Genomic DNA, 23,599 nt, shown 5'->3' with positions numbered 1-23,599 from the left:
AATTCCAGCCTGAATTTCTTGTGACTCCATTTCCTGTAGAATTAATGGCCCCAATCTGTCATGTCCAGCAATGGAGCTCTCCTTAAATGAGTAGTTCTTGTCCATGTAGCCTGCTCGTAGTGCATTGGCAACACAGCTGTCAGTGATTTTATCCCAGGAATTCTTCACCCAAGTCACAACCTCTGGCAGGCTAGGCTTCACAAAGTTCCCACACTGATTTCTCTCCATTCTATTTTCAATGTAGTCATTGATTTCCATGTGCAAATGCTCCTTGAATGGCTTATTTATTGCAATATCAAGAGTCTGGAGATAGGCAGTCATTCCTGCAGGAATCATTATTTGATCTATTCTTCTCTCTGCAAGGAACTTCTTCATGTCTTTAGCACGGTGAGTGCTGGCTGAATCCCAGACTAATAGACCTCTTTGGTCACCCCGCAAAACAAGTGGCAGCATTAAATCAACCCATTTCCTTATAACTGCTTGTGTGCACCAGGCTTTTTCGGTTTCAAGAATGTAAATGCCTGAAACGCACTCAATCTTATTTTTCTTGCCCTTAGTAATGATTAGAGGTGGGGCTTTCTTTCCATTCAGACGAATTGCCAAAATACAGGTAACACGTGCACTTTCATAACCAGTGGAGGGAATGTAGATTGATGAGGCACCCCTCTGATCAATTATTGTTTGAGATCCTTGGCCCATAATAACTGAAATTTCATCCATAGCAATCATGTTGGAGAGTTGGTATTTAGAAAAGTCAATGCCATCAACAAAGGACTTGAATGCAAGTGCACGTTTAATAAGTTCAGTATCTTCCAGCTTGAACAATGTTGTCGATCTTAGAGACAGTTCATATCGCTGAAGGAAGTCATCAAGCCAGCGTTGTGATGCTTTGAATTCTTCTCGGGATATTTCTAACTGTGGTGCCATTGCAAGGGCAAATGCTTGAATATCAGCCCTACGCACAACCAAAGCCTTTGCTCTCCTGTCAGCAACCCATTCACAGATGATGCCTTCCAGTTGAGGAAATAATGGTTGCCGACCTGATCCACACTTGCGCTTCTTAGCATTTCCTTTGTCCAACTGTTGACTGAGGTTATTGTATTCTGCTCGCCATTTTCGGACCATTCGGCGATCCAACTTCTTCTCATTGCAGAAAGCCGTAAGATTCTTGCCCCAAGAGTCCTCCACGATTCCTTTCTTGAACTCGACGGAATAGCTCTTTCTTTTTGCACTCATCTTGTCTGGGGGTGAAAATATTATTCCCTTTAAATCATTAAATCAGCGGTGTCAAACTCAATTTCAATGCTGCATCAGCATTGTGGTTGCCCTTGGGGGAGGCGTGGCTGTCTGCCCCTCACAGTCACGGGCAAGCAAAGACTAGCAGTAGGATAGAGTGGGTGGGTGGCCACCTGCTGCTTGGAGAGCTGGCCCAGCAGTCACAGCACTTGACTCATTTGTGCTGTGCTGGCTATGCTGCCCAAGTGCTCCAGCCAAGAGGCTGATGGGCTGCGGCTACTGCTGGACATAATTGGTCCCTGCGTGCTCACTGCCTGTGCCTGTGGCAGGGGACAGCCGGCCAAGGTGGGCTGGGGCTGCAGGGGCCGGTCCTCATTATCTCCGGAGCAGCACGCGGGCCAGATATGTATCCATCCAGCCTGCAGGCCTTTTGTTTGAAATGTCTGCATTAAATCAAGTTTTAACTGAAGACTTATGAGACAGGAGTGGCAACAAAAATGATAATAGTTAAAAATGGTGACAGTTAAGAATAACACAAAAAAGGGATGAAAAATTGCAGGCATGAAAATTCAGAAAACTTTTATTTCACATGAGTACATTAAGTAGGTCTATAATAACACACGTGTATTGTGTCTGTACTCCGATTGGTCATTTGGCAATAAGTCTCGAGTTCATCTGTTTATATAGGTGTTTACCTCTCGTCCAAAGGCGCCCACTTGGGTATTTACAAATATTGAATTATAATTTATATTATCATTTATTTTAAGTATTAATGTCAATATTATTTTATATTTAATTATATATTATTTTACAATTCAATACATCCGTCATGTTGCAACGGACGCACTAAATGTGTCCATTTGTCTGACAATCTCAACTGCGGCTTATTTTTTGGATAGGGCTTATATTATGAGCAGGGCTTATTTTTTAGTAGGGTCTTATTTGGGGGAAAACATGGTACCTGTATTTATAGACTTAACAACATTTTCAATGTGTGTAACCAAAAAATGTTATACTTACCACGTGGAATTCATTCTTTACATCATTAAGGACTAAATACTCCTTCAACTTTAGGAAAGCCTGGTTATGCTAAATAATTGCTGTACTTTGCCATTATTAACCAGCACTCACCAAGTGAAACCAAACTCTCCTGATCCTCGACACACAACTCCTCTTCTTGTTTAATGGTGACTGCAACAGGTGGATCTGTGCAGAAGAGATACAAATCAGAAAGTTCAACTCTTTCACCTCCCCAGACCCCAGTGCAGCAGGCAGAAGGTCTTCCATGAGCTATCAGTGGAAACCAAAGTAGCTTGAAATGCTTGTAGGCTCCACTTTCTTCCCTGACACAATTCTCTTGAGATGCCATTCTTTGTCCCCCCCACTCCACATCTTTAAAATAGAACACTATGAAGAAAATGCCAAATCCATTTCAAAGTAATCACATGTGGGTATATCAGGCAGTAACGAAGGACAGCAATTCAAATTCTTGGAATATTCCACTTCCCTCAGTTACGATTTCCAGGAATACCAAAAAATTCCACTTTATTATTATACTCACATTCATCACTGCTGGGGCTTCCGGGAGACCATGGTTCCTCCTTAATATGCAGTTCTTCTTTTTCTTCCTTGATATTATGACGAACAATCTGATATTCTTTGTGGAATAAAGAGAATTAGACCCCAAATGATTTCAACTGGGAGGTAAACAACAATACCTTTTTATTTGATAGAGTTTACCTAGTACTAATGTGCATAAAATATGTATTACTATGATATTCCGGGATCAAATTAAATTTCCTACCTCAAGATCCTAAAAGAGCTGCCTCCATTGCAGTTTGGCCTAAATGCTTAAGGAAGAAATAGAGCTGTATAAAGTCATTCCTCTAGGAAGATTCTGGCACAGAAGCAGGACTTCGTGGTAGACAAATTGGTAAAGACCACGTATTTTTAAAACATGATAAATCATTGCTTGATAAAAACATGTTCGCCTGGCCAAGCAAGAAAGAAAATGTTACCACATTCTTCCATCTGAGAGGTATAACAACATAATGACACGAAGACTGGATCAGGCTAACAACTATTTTGCAAAGCAGCAAGTATCTCTAAGAAGCTTGCAAGCAAGCAGATAGAAGAATGACAGCCTTCTTCCATTATTACTGCTTGGTAGCTGTTACCGAAAATATGGCATCTGCGGGCAGCCATCATTCATCGGATCCTTCATTCATTTCTCCAATCTTTTAGAAATAACTACATTGGTTATTGTCATATCTGATAGCAAATTTCATAGTTTGATCTTGGCCACCTGGCAGGTCAACACATGGATACAAATTACCAGCTTTGGGAACAGGATTTGGTAAACTAGCAACATCATAAGTGGATTTGTGTACGATTTGTTACATTACACCACAAAAGGATGTGGGTCGATGCCTGAGGCTCAGCAGGCAAATATTAAGAACCAAAAACTCACCAAGGCCAGCGCTATCAATGAAGCTCATTTCATAGCAATTTTCTTGATCAACGAACAGATTACTTTCTTCCTCCGCTTCTCCATCTCCAGAGGAAGCATCTGCTACATCAACAAAGAGGTTTGTTTCTCCCTCAGCTTCTCCATCCCCAGAAGAAGCATCTGCTACATCAACAAACACGTTAGTTTCCTCCTCAGCCTCTCCATCTCCAGAAGAAACCTCTGCCACATCAACCGGGGAAGCTGCGCACAGAGAAGGAAAACAACAACTAAGATTAATAAATAGAAGAGAATATCTATATTGAAGAATTGTTTAGTCCTTGGTTGTTTTCTTGCAGACATTTATCTGTTTGGGATTGGAAGGGTTTGCTCTGTTTATACAAGTAGTCCTTGATTTATGACCATAATTGAGCCTGGAATTATAGTGTAAATTGTGGTGGTTGTGTTTTGATTTTACAACCTTTTTGTGGCAGCTCTTAAGGAAACACTCTAATCATATTGCAAATGCCTCAGTCGTTAAATTAATACATGTTACTCAATGAGCACTTTTTGTCAGAAATCAGGAATAAATGCTGGAAAGCAGGAAAAAAACCACCAAAAATCACCATAAATGCAAGCTGTTGCCAAGTCCCCCAAATATAATCCCTGTGACCACAGGGAAGCCACAGCCATTAGAACTCCAGCACTAAATTGGAAGTAGCTCTGAAGAGATCCATCGTAACTTCAATGGCTAAGTGACTGGTTGTTAAGAGAGGACTACTTGTATAGGGTAGCTTCCTCTGCCACTGTTGGTGGGGGTTTGGTTTTCTTCTAATTGAGGAAGGACAAAGGGCAAAAATCCTCTCCCTTCCAACATTACCAGGCATGTTACTGTATATAAAGAGAGAGAACCCCACTTGCTTCTAGCACTGATGGCATACCCTAGTTGGGTCAAAATGTCTGCAAGAAAACAAGCTCAGAGAACACCAAGCATCCCACAATCCTCCTCTTCCCATACCCTCTTTCCTTCTAGAACTGATGATGTCATCTAGTTAGGTCATAAAACAACTGCAAGAAACAAGCTTGGGCAGCAACAAGGACGCATCTGAGTAAAAAAATGTATTATAGCGTCAGGTTCTGTGATTGTCCATTCCATCAGAAGCACAGGGTATTCTGAAAAGAGGGCATTTGCTTTTATTATAGCTTCTGTCTTTCAATGCATATGTGTCAACATATCTAAGTCCACAGAAAAGTAAATAGTCAATAATGAAGTAAAATACAAATTCAGGCCCTGATATAAGGAAGCAGCAGATATAAGGAAACTGCAGTCCAGGCTTGGATTGGTATTTCTCTTCCCACCAACAACAAACTCAGCAATGAACTGGAAAGGCCATTTAGAAATGAGAAAGCTTCATCAGTGCCATTAACATACTTGTGCAGATGGGATCTTTAGGTATCTCCCTATTCTCCAAGACTTCTGACTCCTCCATGCGCACTTCTTCTCCTTGGTCCATCTGGGATAGGATATCAGGCTTGGAAATGGCATGATCTATACCATAAAAAGGAAATAAGTTGTTAGGAAACCAGGCCATTTGAGCAACGTGCACAGAGGATAACTCAGTCAACATATAGACAAGAGATCAAAGTCCTCACCCAGCGAGACCAGCATGTCGTAGTTGCTCCTCATGACGGTTCTATAAAGCTCTCTCTGCCACTCTTCTAAGTTCCTCCATTCCTGCTCATTGAAATGGACTGAAGCGTCACTGAAGTTCAAAGGCACCTAGAAAAAGCAAGGTGGCTAAAAAAAATCACTGTGCATATTCCAACAAGTCAATCCCTTTTCCATTCTGCATTTTCATAGTAGATCCGAGTGAAATCCTAATCTTATCTTCGGTTCTAAAAACTCGCAAACCTCTAATTGGCTATGTATTATTTATTGATATATATTTAGGGAATCTGTGTGGCTATCCACTTAACAGATTCTAGGCAGCTTACAAAAAATTAAAATGCTCTTAAGCAGTTTGTTCTTTGACGGACTACGGTTTACAGCTACAAAATCTGAAGATGCCTAAATTCTAAATAACTCTTATCTGTCATCAATTTTTCCTTCCAGTCATAAAATGGAGAGTGATGATCTTCCTGTTTTCAACTAGCTAATCTGCCTTGTCCAAAATCAGAGCAAACTCTGATTCCCTGCGAAGATACCCTGGCTTCTCATTGTAATTTGGGAGAGAAACCATAATGCTAACTGAATTCCGCATTACTTTTTTTCGCAGGCTGAGCTGTAAGGCAGAACTAAACTTTACAGATGATGGCTCATCTACAAGTCCAGTCACGCTTTGTAGCCTCCTCCCAAACCATTTCTGCTGAGTCCTGACTCTTCTCTGGATCAGGCCACTCCAGTGGGATAGAGATTACCTTAGGGACTTCTCCTTTAAATCCTGGAGGAAATCGCAAGATCCAGAAGTTCTGGTTCTTTAACAGGCTCTCGAGGTTCTCCAACCTCTGCTGCAACAGACTGTTCTCCTCCAAAATGGTCCCTAACACGGCCAGTTTGCTTTCCAGCTGGCTCCCCATTTCCATTACAGCTTTCTCGCAGCCCATCCACTTCTGCTCGGCCACCACCATCCTCTGCTCCAGATGGAGCAACTGGGCATTGGGGGGATCCATCGTGACCTCCTTGGCTTCTCCTGCAGACATGGTGGATCCAGCAGATGTTTCCAAGTTCCTGACCTTCATTTCCCCATCACACACCGGTTTGAAGTCTCAAGGCAGAAGGGAGGCCACCTCTGAGGCTCACTTGCACCCCGAAGCTCGCTTTTCTGGCTAGAGGAAAAGACGCAACTCTTCTCCACCAAATTCAGACCTGCATCATTTCAAGAATTGCAAAGTTCAGCTGGACTACTTGTCACCTGCTGCTAAGGTTTAGTATCTGTATTCTGCTTGAGAAGTTTGTCATCCAACCCCAGTCCTTACTTTTTCTATTGTTTAAATCAGGGTGTCAAACTCGGGGCGTTGTATTGTCACATGATGTATCACGGCTTCTTTTCCCCTTCGCTAAATCGGGTGGGTGTGTCCAGCATGTGACGCATCCAGCCCGTGGGCCGCATATTTGATACCCCTGGTTTAGATAAGTTTCTAGTCCTCATGGCTAGAGATTTGCTTGTTAACATTCAGGAAACATTAAAAAAGGCCTATTACCAGTTTGGCCAAATAAACCACATATCAAGTTTCTAACCCTCTGCACTAAGAAAATACAGAGTCTAATCATCTGACCCCACCACCATTGGCGTATTCTCAGAGACTGGGGGACTACATTGGCCATCTATTACAGCCAATGGCAAAGAACGGAGAACAGTTGAGAATGCTCTGCTTAATATCCTAGAATAGAATACTTTTTATCTGTCCAAGTGTGATTGGACACACAAGAAATTTGTCTCTAATGCAACTTAAGTGACAGAAAAGGCCCAGGGAGATCTGGGTTCAACTTCACTCACTCACTAGCCTACATTACAGGGACATTGTAGGGGAAAAACTGGAATCACACTAGATGTAAACCCCATGGAGGAAGGATTCTTACCTTTCTTCCTACTACAGAATAACCCAATGATGGAAAGGATTGCAGACGGAAAAAGCCCAAAGAGCACCGCAAGGTGAGACTTAGACCTTTGAGCTGTTTGCAAATGGAAGCAAGAAAAAAGAAGGCAGGCTGAAAAAAATCTATATTTTTCCAGGAGAACCCTACATATAATCCTCCTTTACTCGGCTGGATCCATCATTGTGACTGATGCCTCACTGAACGACCAACCCCCACCTTTTCTCAATGCAAAAAAACCCCAACCATTCCCAGGGCAGATCATTTACAGAAGGCTAAGCTGAGAAGAGACTTTGGAGGTGGTCTAGTCCAGTCCCACCCTTTGAAGAAATGCGAGAACAAACTCCTTCCTTTTAAAACTTGAAACCCTCCCCCACAAAAAGGGGGGAGGGGGACAGAGGAGCAGGGGTGGGGAGAGTCTAGATTCGGACGCGAAGGTGAGGACCTGCAAAGTCAGGCGGAAAAAAAATCCCCAGGCAAAAATGGAGTTTTCCGGGAGAGGCCACGCCGCCAGGAGCAATCGGGCAAGAAGCACCCAGTGGATTCCGCGCAAAAGGCACCAGGGACTCCTCGAGGTGTTCTAGAAGAGCACCCTCCCAGAGGTTTTGGGGCGGGGGGTTTGCAGGGGGAACCACCACCACCCCAGTTATAGAGGGGATAACCTTCGTTACCGAACGGCGATCCCAGAAGACTCCTCCCACCACCCTGCCCGCGAGGATTCTGGGAAGGCATCCGGAGGGCGCCCGGTTGCCGATGAGCGGCTGGCTCCCAAGCCAGATACCCCACTCCCACAGGACTTGCGACCTTCGGTTCTCCCCCTCTCCACCCGCGCCCCGTTTTGCGCTACCTGGCCGCGCCTGCCCCTCCCCCGCTCGGACGTTCCCGTGGGGCCGCCTTTGTCTCGACTGCCGCAACGCCGCGCAATCGGAAGGCTGGCCGCGTCGCGCGCATGCGCCGGGTCAGACCAGCGAGTCGAGACGGCGCGCGGCGGAAGAGTGTCTCTTCTTGAGAGCTCGTACCAGCGTCGCCCTAGCTGTCAGGAGGAAAATCGCCTCGGACCTGAAGCGCTGATGCCAGTTAGTTCTAGATTTACGACCAAAAATGTGCGTTGTTAAGTGAGACAGGTTCATTCCTTGCCAAGCGTCTTGAATGTCGGTCCCGCAGCCACGGAGTTCCTTATGAAGCCCATAAATGTAAAACATGGTCATGTCCCTTCCCCCACTGCTGCTGTGACTTCAAATGATCACTAAACGAACCATTGTAAATCGAGGACTATCTGTATGTGCATCCGGACGTCTCACACACGAAATTTCATGCACGTCTTGGCGGACCCCTCCTTTGCACAAGGCAGCTGTGACAGGATAGCAAGAATGTACTGTTAAGGAAAGTCTGAAATTCCTGTCGCCTGGCTTCCTCCTAACCCCTCAAGCCAACATGGTTTGTGCAAGCCACGATTACTCTCTTTTAGGTGACCGTGATATTCTCCTTTAAGGGTCCAGGAAGGTCTGCCCTACCGCCAGGATAACAACCTGGGTCCCTTAGGCATTCAAACTGGAAGCTGTCAAACTACTCCCCTTTAAGATGGGTAGACTTCAACCCCCAGAATTGAAGGCCACCCATTTTAAAGGGGAGGCACTTGAGACAGGCTGTATGGGGAGCTTCGCCCCACAGAAAAGTAAATTCCCCTCCCCTCTCTTTCCTTCCCCCCCACCCGACTCCCTTTCAGCCACCGAACATCTATTCTACTTTCCCCAAATCCAGTTCTCTACTTATGACAGCAACCGAACCCAGTTTCCATCGCTAAGCAAGGTTTTTAGGGGAGTTACACCCCATCTTACCATCACTAAAACTAATCACTAGGGTTGTTAAGCTACTAAATAGGTCATTAAGTGAATCTGGATTCCCCGCTGACTTTGCTTGACAGGGCGCATGATCCTGGGGACTGCAACTGCCATAAATGAGTCGGTTGCTAAGCGTCTGAATTTTGATCATGTGATCCTGGGGATATTGCACTGGTCATTGGTGTGAATGCCATACATTGCTTTTTTCAGTGCTGCCTAACTTCGGTCACTAAACGAACGGTTATTGAGGATGTACCTGTATTAATCATAATTACTGACTGGCTAGCCTTTAGATGCTCTTAGCCCTAAATATTGTTTAATAGGTGGCACTGTTTGATTATTTATTAAGTTTTAATCTGGCACTTATAAACCTGTCAGCCTACTCACCACCTCTAACTGTCGGTCTCGATTGAATTGTTATCCAGCAGGATTGTCAGCAGCTTTTGCCGGCTTGTATCATCACACTGGTGTGAGCAGCAAAGAATGTGCCAGAATCATATATTTGTTCACAAGTTAACACAATTAATGGTGTTGTGAAAACATAATTGCCTGGATTCACACAATTCCAGACACCAGTTGCTTTTGATCCGATATAACATCGGCCTGGCTGAAAACCGTTTCCCGTGTTTTTACAGCTTTCAACGTCTACTATTAAAAGAAACAAATATTTGTAGCTCTGGTTTGAACTGTGGGGTCCCTGGTACCAACAGACGTTTCATGACCCAACTAGGCAACTTCATCAGGGCTGTAGGTAGGGTTTGTGGAAGAGGAGGAAGGCTGGGTGTCCTTATTACTCTCTGGCTTGGTTGTTTGCTTGTAGATGTTTCATTACTGAACTAGGGAACATCATCAGTGTTACAAAGGAGTGAGATTTGCGGGAAGGAGGAGGGGTACAAGGAAGGGGAGAATTGGGAGGGGGAGTCCTTGGTACTCATTGAGATTGATTTTCTTGCAGATGTTTCATTACCCAACTATGGCACATCAGTGCTAGAAAGGAGTGGCATTTGTGGAGAGGAGAAGGACTGGGTGGTCCTTGGTGCTCTCTGACCTTGATAATTTTCTTGCAGACATTTCATGACCCAGTTAGGTAACATCATCAGTGCTGGAAGGGAATAGGGTTTGCTCTTTCTTTATATACAATGCCTTGCCGTGGTCAATATTTGTGGGAGTGTTCCTGGTGGTTCCTTGATTAGACTGTTTACTGTTTGATTTTTGGTCTGGTATTAATCAGTATTGATCACTGCTTATCTGGATGTTGATTGCTGGCAGGGAGGTGTTTTGATTTTGTTTCCTTCTTAGCATTTAGATTGTCAGTTTTGAATGGTGGATAAAGGTCATTTATCACAGTGGGCTTGTCAATGGCCAGTTTTAATATGCCAAATGACCAGAAATACTCGTGTTTTTAGATGTAGCTTAGTTTAAAAGGCTCGTTTCCCTGTAGAAACTATGGTGGAATCTGTCCATGTGTCATGCAATTGCTATTATTATACTTACAGGCCACCGGAATAAATTCACCACTCTTCTCCCTTCTTCTGTCTTCCCAGTGGCCTTTTCTCTACTAGAACCTAATACTTGTAGCTAACTTGCATCTGAATTCTGTATTTTGCCTGATATTTACTCTCTGGGAGGTAGTCCTAGATCTAAGGCTGCCTTCCTAGCTCGACACGAAATGGTGGACCATCAGTGGTCAAAATGGGTGGCTGAACAGGGAAGAAAGAGATTAAAATCCATGGAAGCTCCCTGGAGAAATCATGCTCTTACCCCACAGGACTGCAAGAAAAAAAAAACGTAGCAAAAAAAACCCATAGAATGCTACACTGAACTAGTGTCAAAGCAGCATATAAATAAATAAATCCAGCAGGGCTTTACATGGATACGGTATTTCTTTTCCAGCATTTTAAGGTTCTCCCTTTTGTGAAGGTTTGATTTTCGACGGCCTGACACAAAGTTCACGGAGAACAAAAAAAAAAATCATTTCCTCACATACACAAGCTCATCTTAATTTTTTAATCAAGGGAAAGCAGGGAGCACGGAAAGCAGAGACGTTACACAAATTAAAAAGAAAAAACTATTTTCTTTCGGCCAACCATCCCCAAGTTTCAGCTTTTCGGGAAGTTTTTCCCGAAGAGTTACAACAGTGTTTATAAAACAGCATACAAATCGAGCATAATGAAAAACAATATAGTCCCAATCACACTTTGGGTCCTCCTCGTCTACCTTCTATGTCTCTCCCCATCTGACAACCAAGTTCTCACACACAAGTCTTGGAGGCGATGCAAGAAGCTGAGACACAACAGCATCTTCTTAGGAAGCCTTTTGTGCCTTGAAATAAGGGGGGGGGGAGCTGCAGGGAGTTCGGAAAGAACAGCAGTGATCCAATCAAAATCCTGTCTTGTCCCGCTTACTTGGGAATTGCAGACTAACAGAATAAGGGCCCATGGAGGTCTTCTACTTCAAACTTTTGTTCGAGCAGGACACCCTATAACCATTCTGGACAAATGGAGATCCAGTCTCTTCTTCAAAACCTCCAATGATGGAACATCCACAAGTTCTGGAGGCAAGCTGTCCCAATTCTCAAACTTGGTATCTGGAAAGATGTGTTTGGCTGGGGAAGCCAAAACAGACAACAGGGGAATTCCTTTTTTGATCTAGCACCCACATCTTCACCCTGACGAGCCACTAAGGAAGCCTTCAAAATAAAGCAGACTCTGTTCCATCAGCTTCCAGGTCCACATCCTTTGGGATCTTCCAAAAGATGAAATGCAGAGTTGGCCACAGATTGAATGAAGATGAAGGTGATCAGTCAGCACATTTGTCCAATGATAAAGGACCTTCCGGCTTATCAAAGGCTGACTCGGGACCTTCCAGGGATGCTGAACGGTTTTTCTTTCCAATTGAAAAGAATCTTCACCAGCCAGATTCCCCTAGGAACATAATCCACTAAGAAGGGAGGCTACAAACAGGAGTTCAGCCACATTCCCCCGATGACACCCAGCCCAACAAGTTGAACTTCTGAACTTGAATTATGGACAAGCTGAACTAAAATGGCCCCAGCAAAGGAGTGAGGGGGGGCGAAGTCTCTGTTGCATCGGTGGCTCAGGAAGCAGGTGTCCCTTTTAGGAGGGCCAAGGGCCGCCCTGCGGTTTCGGAGGCAGGCGTTGGAGGCAAGGCGCAGCTGTGCTGCAGAAGGCGCTGCTTGCAGGCGAAAGCCTTGGGGCACAAGCTGCACTTGTAGGGCTTCTCCCCCGTGTGGGTGCGGAGGTGCTTCTGCAGGTGGTGCTTCTGCATGAAACTCTTCGGGCAGAGCGGACACTGATGGGGCCGCTCCCGTGTGTGGGTGCGCTGGTGTTTGGCCAGGTGGTGCCGCCGGACAAAGTGCTTCCCGCAGTCTGCGCAATGGAAGGGGCGTTCTCCTGTGTGGGTCCGAAAGTGATTGGTCAACTTGCTTTTGTCCGTGAAGCTCTTCTCGCATGCCGGGCATTGGTGAGGCCGGGCACCCGTGTGGCTCATTTGATGACGTAGCAGGTGATCCGAGCGGCCAAAACGCCGGGGACAATAGGGGCAGCCCAAGGGGTCCTTAGGGATGGGCTCGGCAGGAGCTTCCCGATGCGTATTCTGATGGAGCAGCAGGTGGACATGGAGCCGGAAGCGTTGGTGGCACAGAGGACAAGCCCACAGCTCCTCTCCTGGCGGACCAGCAGATGGCTGCCCCAACTCTTGAGGGGGCATCAGAGGGCTTCCATTCATGAGCGGCGAGGACAGATTTCGCCCTGAAGGGGTGAGGCTTCTGTAACTTTGCGGACGCTCTTGGTGGCTAATCTGGCACTGCCGATGGACATTGGTGGTTATTTCTTCGGCTGGACTGCCCTCGTTGGCACTGAAATCAACCGTCTCTCCTGCAGAGTCCCTTGGCCACATACATGAATCGAAGTCCTCTTCCTTCTTTATAATTCTTTCTACAAATGTCTCTCCCGCCATCATCCAGGTCTCATGGGCTGCAGAGTCGTCCTCTGGCTCCGTTTTGATTAAGATGTGATTTGTCGCGAGGGCTGTGGGAAATAAGGACAGCATAAACCCAACATTCATCATGGTTTAGTCTCACCACACACATAGGAATGCACAGCACACCCCCAAACCAGTATTTCTCAACTTTGGCAAGCTTCAGGATGGGTGGACTTCAACTCCCAGAATTCCCCAGCAGCCTGGGGAATTCTAGGAGTTGACGTCCATCCACCTTGAAGTTGCCAAGGTTGAGAAATACTGCCCCGAACCGTACCATCTTCTTTAAAAATGCTTTCTTTATTTAACAGTTAATGTAAATCAGCATTTCTCAACCTCAACAACTTTCAAATGTGTGGACTCCAGCTCCCAGAATTTCCTAGCATGGTAGCTGGGGAATTCTGGGCGTTGAAATTCACACAACTCACAAGTTCCTGAGAAATCATGCTGGGGATCATTGTCAATCCTTTGCTGAGATTTGATGTCGAGGGATTTGATAAAAAACCCAGACTCTGCAGTTAAACTTGAAAAGACCAAAGAGAAGAATTGGGGTGGATGAAAAAAACAGACCGACATTTAGAGGATTTTGAACGAATGATTCTGGGGGTGGCTTTTGTAAAATGGCTCTCTCTTGAACATAAGATACGGATATACAAGGCTGAATGCAGATAACACCCAGCAAATACAAATGAAAAAGGCTTCCTAATTTTACAAGGGACTTAGATCCCGTGCTTGCCTTTCATGGATGGTGGCGCATGAGGATAGCTGAAGGAATATTCTTGAGACTAGACCAGATCGCTTGATGACAACAATAATAATTTATTAAATTTACAGGCTGCCCAACTCTGAGTGAGTTCAGGCGTTTTACAAATTGTTACAAAAATACTTTGAACATTTGAAAACAATAATACAAAAAGGAAAAGGAAAAAGATGATAAAGGAATAAACCCAGATCGAACAAGGGAGGAGGAGGAGGACGACGATGACGACGACTAGGACTATGGGGTCCTAAGTGCTCTCTAAGCTTGGTGACTTTCTTGCAGACATTTCATAACCCAACAAGGTAACATCATCAATGCCAGAAAACTTATGTTAGAAGTCTTCTAGCACTGATGCTCTTATCTAGTTGGTTGTGAACCGTCTGCAAGAAAACACCCAAACTAAGAGAGGATCAAGGACCCCATAATTGTCATCGCCCTCCTCCTCCCTAAAACACCACCCTTCAAGCACTGATGATGTTCTGTATGTAGATCATGAAACGTCTGCAAGAAAACTACGTGAGTGGAGCACTCGGAGCTTCTCTTTTTTCAGAGTTTAATTCAGAGACCAATATTGAAGAAGGATGCCAGAGAGTTAAAGGAGCACCAATTTTGGTGGATACGACATGGGCATCTTTGGACTTTTGAAAATTATAGATACAAAGATTTTAGAGCAAATAGAAAGTTTCATTCAAAACTGACACACACAGATTTGCAATTATTTCACTGGCTGGAGTCACTCTGAAATTCATACATGACTTGCCAATTTGGGTTTAACCAGCCAATCCTGGCAATTTGGGGAAATAATTTATGGCTTGCTTAGCAGGTGATGCAACCAGGACATTGGCCCCCTCTGAGAGGAACAAATCAGAGTAACTGGTTTGTACAACACCCTAAACCTTCCAGACCGAACCATTTCCATGTTAGTCAAGCTGAAAACGTCAATAGGACAAATAATGTTTGTTTATGGGTAAGTCACATTATGGCTTAATTTAAGCCATTTCCCCTCCCCTCCCAAAAGGCCAGTTCTCACCTCACAATCAGGAGGTTATGAGTTCAAGGAGGCTAGGTAGAGGCAGATATTTCTCACTGAGCATAATAAGAATGCTGAACAAAACTCCTCATTGACAACAGGAAGGTCATCCGGCATTATACACTCTGCTAGTTCTATTCAGTTGCCCAGACTCCACCCTGCAAGGGATTATGGGGTCGTTAAATGATGATGATAAGATACCCTGTTCATTTAGGCAGTTTTACACAATCCAAAAATTAATACACATGCCTCTCAACTCCAATCCATGGTTGGGGAAGGGGGGAAAACAAGGACCGCACACAAAGCCATTTCTTCACATCTCTAATTTATTTTTCAGTTTCCACAGAACAAAGAAAAAAAGAAATCCAGAAAAATAAGTTTTTTAAAAAAGTGTCCTACTCAGACCCATTTGAGTTCATCCAATGGCAAACCAAGAGGTCGCCTCTGGACAGTCCCCCATGTCCAGGACTTTGACATGGAGACCTTGTGGTTAGGGGAACAACACAATGCCTACAGTGTTGTACACTGCAAAGAAGACCGAAATGACAATCCTGGAAGTCCTTGGCTACTACCCCTTTTGTTAGTTTTTGCTGTTCGGAAGTATAGTTAGAGACCCCATACAAAAATGTCCTCGCTACAACGGAGCACCAATGTCTCCAGGAATTTGAACTCCGGGCTAGAGAGGGGGAGTCCACTCAGGACACGTCTTTTTGAGGTAGCCTGGCGTCCTCACAAGATCGGACTAAATGAAGATGGCATCCAGCAGGGCTTCCCGGACAGCCGTACCCATCAGCCTGTTCTGTTCACGCAGGTGGATTTTCTGGTGCTGGAGAAGATGTTGCTTCTGAGTGAAGCTTTTATCGCACTCGTCGCAACGGTAGGGCCTCTCTCCGGTGTGGATGCGCTGGTGCCGGACCAGGTCCGAAGGGTGGCTAAAGTTCTTGCCACAGTAGAGGCAGGCCAGGGAGCTGCTGCTGCGCCCAGAGTGCAGCCGCTGATGCGTGACAAGGCTCTTCTTTTGGGAGAAACTCTCCGGGCACCGGCTGCAGCGGTACGGACGTTCGCGCCCATGGCTCTTTGGGTGCTGCCGATAAGACGACTTGACATTGAAGGTCTTCACACACTTGGCACCGCCGTACGGCTTGTCTGCTCCCGGCCCCCGAGGAAGGGGCTTCAAATTATGGCTTTGCTTGAAGGTCTCCTCACAGGCCACTGAGGTGTATCCACCACCCCCAGTGTGGATGTGCTGGTGGAGGGTGAACTGCTGCTTGTAGGTGAACCTCTTTTCACAGGCCGCCGGAGCACCGGCGTGGCTTTTCTGGTGGCACACAAGGCTCTTGTAAAGGCGGAAACGTTTCCCGCAGTCCGGGCAGGCAAACATTTTGTCCTCTGGGCAGTCTGTCGGAGCATCAGGACTGCTGAAGCCGCCTTCTCCGGCCAAGGCCTCTTCTTCCTGTCCGGGATTTTCAGCATGCCTTCGCTGTTGTACAAAGTATCGGCTGCCGACGGAGGCTGCTTGGGGATGAGCGTGGAGGAGCGTCTCATCTGTGCACTTGAGCCCCAAGCTTTCGCACAGCGCTCGCTGAGCTTGGAGCACCTCGGCTTTGAAGACCAGCCCGTCATCTGGGGGGATTGAAAGAAAAGGTCATGGGGCATGCTTCTCCCAATGGACACGGCTTTATCCACCCAGTGGGCTGCCCTAATCAATGGGCTAAGACAGTGATAGCGAACCTTTTCGGCACCAAGTGCCCAAATCATATTGTGCGCACATTGGAGTGCTGGAAACTGGAAGATCCAGCTGGCCGGTACGCATGTGCGTGCCAGAAACCCAAAAACCATGTAGCCGGTGTGCACCTGTTTTTTAGGTTTCTGGTGCTCTGGCGCATGTGAAGACCCAACTGTTGGGCCAGAAACCTGAAGAGCGGCTGGCGATGGTGCGCGTGCCCACAGAGGGCTCTGCGTGCCACCTCTTGCATGCGTGCCATAGATTCACCATCACGGCGCTAGGAGGACCCTCTTTGTGCATGGGTGGAAAACCCCACATTCCAGCCACTTCGCAGCACGACTACCTACATGCCGTATGAACCCAGCCTCTTCCCTGCCCTGCAGCGATCATAGTTTGCGTTCCATCTGCAAGAAGGAAATGCTACCAGATCTGGCTATGCATGATGGGAGGAAGCCAATCAGCCCTTTCTTGCTTGGCTCCTTTCAACAATGGAAGCCAATTCTGGGGGCGCTGATGCACCCCGCTGCTTGAATTCTCACACCAAAATAACCCAGAGGGAAGTCACTTCAGCCAACCATCTCTGAAGCTCCTTTTAGTGCTGAGACTTTTGTTTTTGAAGAACTGTGGGATATACATAGTCCTCAACTCTCTACAGTAATGGAGCCTGCGTGACGGATGTTAAGTGAAGCACCAACATGATTGCCTCATTTATGACACTACTTTCCATGAAACTATCATGTGGGTTGTTAAGCCGAGCATGAGTTAAGTGCCCTAGGGTACCAGGAGAGGCCCTGGGAGCTCTAGCACAGGCCTGCTCCAGGCCTACCAAGGCCCTCTGCAGCTGGAGGCACCCACTGCTACACTTCCCACCCCTCAGGGTCCTTCAGGGGAATCCCACCCCCATGCTACTCTATACCCTACTCCTCACCATGAGTCAGCCATGAGTTCTCCTAACTTTCAACAATTCGCAAAGCAAAGCAAATTGATTTATTCCTGGGCTGCAAGGTGCATTTTCAGAAACAGCTATATTTTCAGAGCACCCACAATTCACTTCGCTGCGGTGTCCACTTCCTGGATCACGCTACATGGCCCAGCAATGGGGCGACCTGTCCTTCATCCCTTACCTGAGCAATGGAGCTCCAGAGATTGTCAAAAGATAAGTGGGGAAGAGGAGGACGTAGGACTACGTTGGGTGGGAAGCAGACCCAAAGCTTCATGGGGGAGAAGATACGCAGTTGGTCATAAGAGTGAACAGCTGCACAGACGCTACGGTAGTCGTTAACTCCAGAACTGGGTTGCCTAAATTGTTTTTGGAAGGTCTGCCATACTTGTGAACCGTCACTAAGGTTATCCCAAAAATGCTTTGCCAAAAGGCAACTTAGACGTAGAATAACTTTTGTCACTTCAAATGTACATTAAAATGAAATTTTGTCACATACAGTTCTCAAAGGGTCACCACCTCCAGTATATATGACAAAATAAAAGAAATATGCATATACCTAGATATATTATACGACACGTATAAAGTCCACAAGTGGACTTTCTTGCTTGCTTTCCTTGAAAACGTTTTGCTTCTCATCCCAGGAGCTTCTTCGATTCACAGAACTTCACTTCCTTCTTCAGGTCATCCCTCTTCTGGGATGCGAAGCAAAAGGTCTTCAAAGGAGAGGGGTGGGGGAACTCCAGAAAGTCGTCTTTTGGAAAAAGAACATCTCTGACGTGGAGGATTGAGACACTCCATAAATGTCACTAACGTTGTAAGTTGAGGACTACCTTTTAATTCATAAAGGATTTGCTTTATGGATGGGTGCACTGGGCACATCATTGGCATCATTATCCACCTCATCCTGAATCATCATACCCCACCTGGTCCAGGAACATGACTGTGTTCCCGGAGCAGGGAGGAAGCAACTAGGCACGTTCTAGCAAGTCTCGAATTCGGAAAGACGAAAGGGGGTGAAGCAACGTGGCCATCCTTTGTCCCCCACCCCAAGGCACCTGCAGGAAAAAATCCAAAATAGGAAGGGGATTAGCTTTGTCCTTACATGAAGTTCTTTGCTCTCCGGGCAACTCCTTGCAGCTCGCCGACCTGCTCCTCCCAGTCCAGGTGGCCTCTAAACCAGCCTCGCCCAATCTCCAGAGTCTCCACCTCGGAGCCTCCAAGCCTCTTGGCCATCCTCACCTCTGGCCTCTTCCACCCTCCGGGGCCACCAGCTCCACCCTGAGGACATGCCCAGAGGTCCTGCTCCCAAGTCGGACCTGTGTTGGTTGTCTCTGTCCCAGGGAACGGTTGCCCCTTCCCACATCAGATGGGGAGTCTGATCCTGAGCATCTGAGCAGTAAAACCATGTCAACATTAGCTCAGCCCGAGACGAGGGGCAATGGCCTATCAAGGAATGGCAGAAACGCAGCCCTAAGCCAGAAAGCGAGCGTGATCCACTCCTGACCAGGGACTTGAAGCCCAAGAGGCTTCCGTTTGTCCCATGAAAGGATTTAAAGGGTTGAACAAAGATAACGAGGAAGGGGATCCTCAGTGGGGAGGGGAGAATCTCCAGCTAGAAGAAAGAGTGGTGAAAAGAGACGCTCCCCCTTAGGATCCCTTCTCTTCTGCCTCTTGCCACAAGAATGCAGTTTGTCTAGCGAGATTCTTGTCAACAGGCAAGCAGCAATCAAGAAGTAACTTGGATCAGCTGACAGTATCTTTCTTGCTTTTTACACCCAACGTAAACCTGGATAACAAGATTGCCTTTTGCTAGCTTGTTCCTGGGAATGCAGACCCACTCCTTCCTCATCCCTCACCTGCTCTGCCCTGCCTAAAAGGATCCCTGTGTGTATGAATACACTTTGGGAATAATGTGAATGACCATTGTCTTACCTGAAGGGTCCTTTTCAGGGCGCTGCAACGGAGAGTCCAAAGAAGGGTTAAACACAGCCAATCTGCCCAGAACTGAATTGAAACTTTAAGCCACGCCTCTGGTGCCGACTCTCCCCAGATTTATTCAATGAAGACGTGGAACAGTTGCGCGCTGAAACTTCAACTGGAAGTCTAATATGGAACAAGTCAAAAATAGTCCAACAACAATAACAGAAACAACAAACAACACTGTGACTTCACAAACACCAGCGGAGAATAGACCCCAGGGCGGGGTGGACTCTCCGTTGCAGCGCCCTGAAAAGGACCCTTCAGGTAAGACAATGGTCATTTTCCAGGGCGCTGCTCTGGAGAGTCCAAAGAAGGGACATGCCCAAGCTAACTGTCACTAGGGCGGGAAGGCTCAGCCATCAGGGTCGCTCCGCTGGTATGGATGCCCTGAAGAACACGCCTCCCAAAGGCCCCTTCCGCCGATGCAAAACTGTCCAGTTTGTAATTTCGGACAAATGGAGACAGAGAAGTCCAGGTGGCCGCCTTGCAGATCTCTTCAATCGGTGCCTGTGTAGACCAGGCAGCTGTGGTGGCGGCGCTTCTAGTCGAATGTGCTGTGATATTGCGAGGCACAGGAACGGACTGTAAAACGTGGGCAAGCGCAATGCAGGCTCGCAGCCATCCGCCGATGGTAGATGAAGAGACCTTCTTGCCTTGAGAAGCTGGTTGAAAGGAGACGAATAGAGATTCGGATTTCCGAAAACTGGCCGTGCGCTTGATGTATCTGCGAATAGTCCTGCGCACATCCAGCATGTGCCAGCGCTTTTCCCTCGGGTGCCGAGGATGCGGACAAAAATCCGGAAGGACCACCTCCTGCGCCCGATGAAACCAGGAATTGACCTTCGGAATGAAGGAAGGGTCCAGCCTCAGGATTACTCTGTCGTTACGAATGAGACACAAGTCCTCTCTGACTGACAAGGCAGCCAGTTCCGATATGCGACGAGCAGACGTGATAGCGACCAGAAAAACCGTCTTGAATGTGAGGTGTCTGAGACTGGCTGTCTTAATGGGCTCAAACGGGGGCCCGATGAGGGACCGCAACACTACATTGAGATCCCAAGATGGGTATCTGTGGACCACTGGGGGTCTCAGGTTGGTCGTTCCCGAGGAAACTGCGGATGGTCGGATTCCGGCCAAGAGATGCGTAGCCCTCAACTGAGAGGATGGTTGACAGGGCTGCCGCCTGGCGCCTCAGGGTGTTAGGTGCCAGGCCCTTGTCCAAACCTTCCTGCAGGAAGTCCAGGATGACAGGAACCGAAGCAAGGGGCGCAGACGTACCATGAGCCGTGCACCAGCTGGCGAAGGATTTCCAAGTGGCGTCGTAGATGCGCGTCGTGGACTGCCGTCGTGACGCTTGGATGGTGCCAATCACCTTGTCTGACAACTTGCCTCTGCTTAGGAGATCCCTCTCAAGTGCCAGACGGCCAGCTGCAGCCACTGGGGTTCTGGATGTTGAAGGGCCCCCTGGCTGAGAGAGATGTCCTGTGGAGGAATCCGCCACGGTGGTGTGATCGAAAGACTCACCAAGTCTGCAAACCAGGTTCTCCTGGGCCAGTACGGTGCTACCAGCAGCACCTCCGCCTCCTCTGCTAGGATCTTCCTGATGACTCTGGGAAGAAGAGGTAGCGGGGGGAAAGCATAAAGCAGACCTTTCGGCCACGGGCCGTGCAGCGCGTTGACTCCTTCCGCCCTCGGGTCGTGGAACCTTGTGAAGAACCGCGGAAGATGCGCGTTGGCCGCAGTGGCGAACAGGTCCACCAGCGGGAGGCCGAACCTCTGGGACAGTTGCTGGAACAGCAGTGGATGTAGACGCCACTCCGAGTGGTCGACTGTGGATCTGCTCAGCCAGTCCGCCTGGGTGTTGCTCGTGCCCGAGATGTGCTCCGCCTGAAGAGAAAGGAGATACCTCTCCGCCCATCGACCCAAGAGCTCCGCCTCCTTCATCAGGGATCTGGAGCGCGTTCCCCCCTGTCGATTGATGTGCGCCTTGGTGGCGACATTGTCTGTCATGATGCGCACGTGGTGGCCCTGAACGGTGCTCTGGAAGCGCTTCAGCGCAAGCCTGACTGCCCTCAGCTCCAGCCAGTTGATGCTGTGAGCGGCTTCGGAAGGGGACCACCTGCCCTGTGCGAGCTGGTTGTGGCAGTGGGCCCCCCAACCGAACAGGCTGGCATCCGTTGTGATGGTGAGCCTGACTGGCTCCTTGAATGGCGACCCCTTTAACAGGGCCGGAGACAACCACCACTTTAGAGAGCGACGTACCTCTGCTGGAACTGGAATCAGTCTTGTTGAGCTGCTTTCGTTTGTTCTTTGATATGGGAGCAGGAGCCACTGAAGGGGACGGGAGTGAAGTCTCGCCCAAGGCACGATTGACAGGCAGTGGAGTCTGACCGGACGTGACCGTAGAAAAGCCGCCATGGCTGCGAGAACCTTGTGAATGTCCTGGGCGCCGATGACAGGCCGAATGGCATTGCCCGGTACTGGTAATGGAGGCCCGCGTAAGAGAACCTCGGGAACTTGCGGTGGGCTTTGCGGATAGGGATGTGGAGGTAGGCCTCTTTGAGGTCTATGGACGTTAGTATATCGCCTGGCCTGATGCACCCCAAGATGGACTGGAGGGACTGCATCTTGAACCTGCGATATGTCACGTGGTGATTGAACCTCTTTAGATCTAATATCCCCCTCCACCCTCCTGAGTTTTTGGGGACCAGAAACAGGATGGAGTAAAACCCTCTTCCTTCCTGGCCTGCTGGGACAGGTTCTATGGCCCTGATCTCCTTGAGGTGCCTTATCTCCTGTTCCGTGAGGGATCTTTTGACTAACCCTGAGGGAACTGGACACCGGAAGAAGTGGCGGGGAGGGGGGGACCAGAATTCTAAAGTGAGACCCATGCGGACCGTTTGAAGAACCCACTGGTCCGACGTGGTCTGCTCCCATTTGGCGTGGAACAACTGCAACCGCCCTCCTATGGGAGCTGACCTGTGATGGTCATTTATACCTCCTAAAGGGTCGGGAGCCGGAGCCCCCCCGAAATGGCCGCTTGGAGAAGGGCTGCTGGCGACCTCTGTCTCGAAGGACTGACGGTCCTGAGACCGCTCACCCTGCTGGGGATACGCCCGATGATAGGGGGCGGAGCTGGTGGAGGGCTCATTGTTCCGAAAGGCCTGCCTCCTGTAAGAGCCAGGACCTTTACGATCAGGCTTTTGGTGACTGATGGCATCACTTTCTTTTTGTCCTTGTTTTCCACAAGGACTGGATCAAGGACCTCACCAAACAGCTTGTCCCCTTTAAAGGGGGCAGTAACAAGCTTCCATTTGGAGCGCATATCCACATTCCAGTGCCTAAGCCACAGGAGGCGTCTGGAAGTAACATTAGACGCTAGGGCACGCGAGGCAAACTTAGCAGCATTCAGAGTGGCATCAGCAGTGTACTCTGTGACTGCCATGATTTTATTGATATCCTGCCTGACTTTAACGTCCTTGGCAGGTATCTTCCTCAACAACTGCCTCAGCCACAGGAGAGCCGCCCTGGAGAAAAAGGAGGCTGAAGCGGAGGACTTAATGGCCCATGCAGCTGTCTGATGGGTCTTGTGACAAGCAGTTTCGGTTCTCTTGTCCTCAGCCTTGAGCCCCTCCAACAGGTCAGGAGGGAGCACAGAAGAGGAGGTAAGAGCCGCTACAGGGGGATCGATAGGAGGGAGCTTGAGCAGCTCCTCCAGGCTGGCATCCACCGTATATAGCTTCTTGTCATGGCTGCTGGGGGTAGCCATGGTAGCTGGCTGCGCCCACTGTCTTTGAACTAAATTGAGGAACATCTTGGGTACAGGAACTATTTCCTGGACCGAAATGGGTTTCTCAAAGAGATCCCCAGATAGATAATCAGGGTCTACAACCACCTGAGCTGGGGGGGTGGACCCCATGTGAGTTGAGATCTTAGCCTTATCTAAAATGGTTTTGAAATTATCCAAATTAAATAAGCCTGAAAAGGCCGGCTTTTTGGCGGGGCTTGCCTCATCCCCAGAGAATTCAGCTTCCTGCCTAGGA

At 47.7% G+C, this 23,599-nt stretch overlaps 1 protein-coding gene across 5 annotated transcripts in view; it reads right to left on the bottom strand.

Annotated features, from left to right (window-relative positions):
• Nucleotides 1-11,106: 11,106 nt before the first annotated feature.
• LOC309401190 (zinc finger protein 783-like) overlaps nucleotides 11,107-23,599 on the bottom strand; it is a 27,949-nt gene continuing 15,456 nt past the window's right edge. For 4 of the 5 annotated variants that reach the window (XM_081970248.1, XM_081970249.1, XM_081970250.1 and 1 more), the window contains one exon: nucleotides 11,107-13,167. In XM_081970248.1, the coding sequence (XP_081826374.1) occupies nucleotides 12,215-13,167 (953 nt within the window). In that variant the 3' untranslated portion in view covers nucleotides 11,107-12,214. Of the gene's footprint in view, nucleotides 13,168-15,215; nucleotides 16,531-23,599 lie in introns of those variants that run through there. The other variant, XM_081970251.1, reaches the window with a different exon arrangement.

This window comes from Natrix helvetica (assembly GCF_964273705.1).
Source record: "Natrix helvetica genome assembly, chromosome: Z".
Classification (NCBI taxonomy): domain Eukaryota; kingdom Metazoa; phylum Chordata; class Lepidosauria; order Squamata; family Natricidae; genus Natrix; species Natrix helvetica.
Note: the sequence above shows the minus strand (reverse complement) of the source record. Positions and strands in the feature narration are given on the sequence as shown.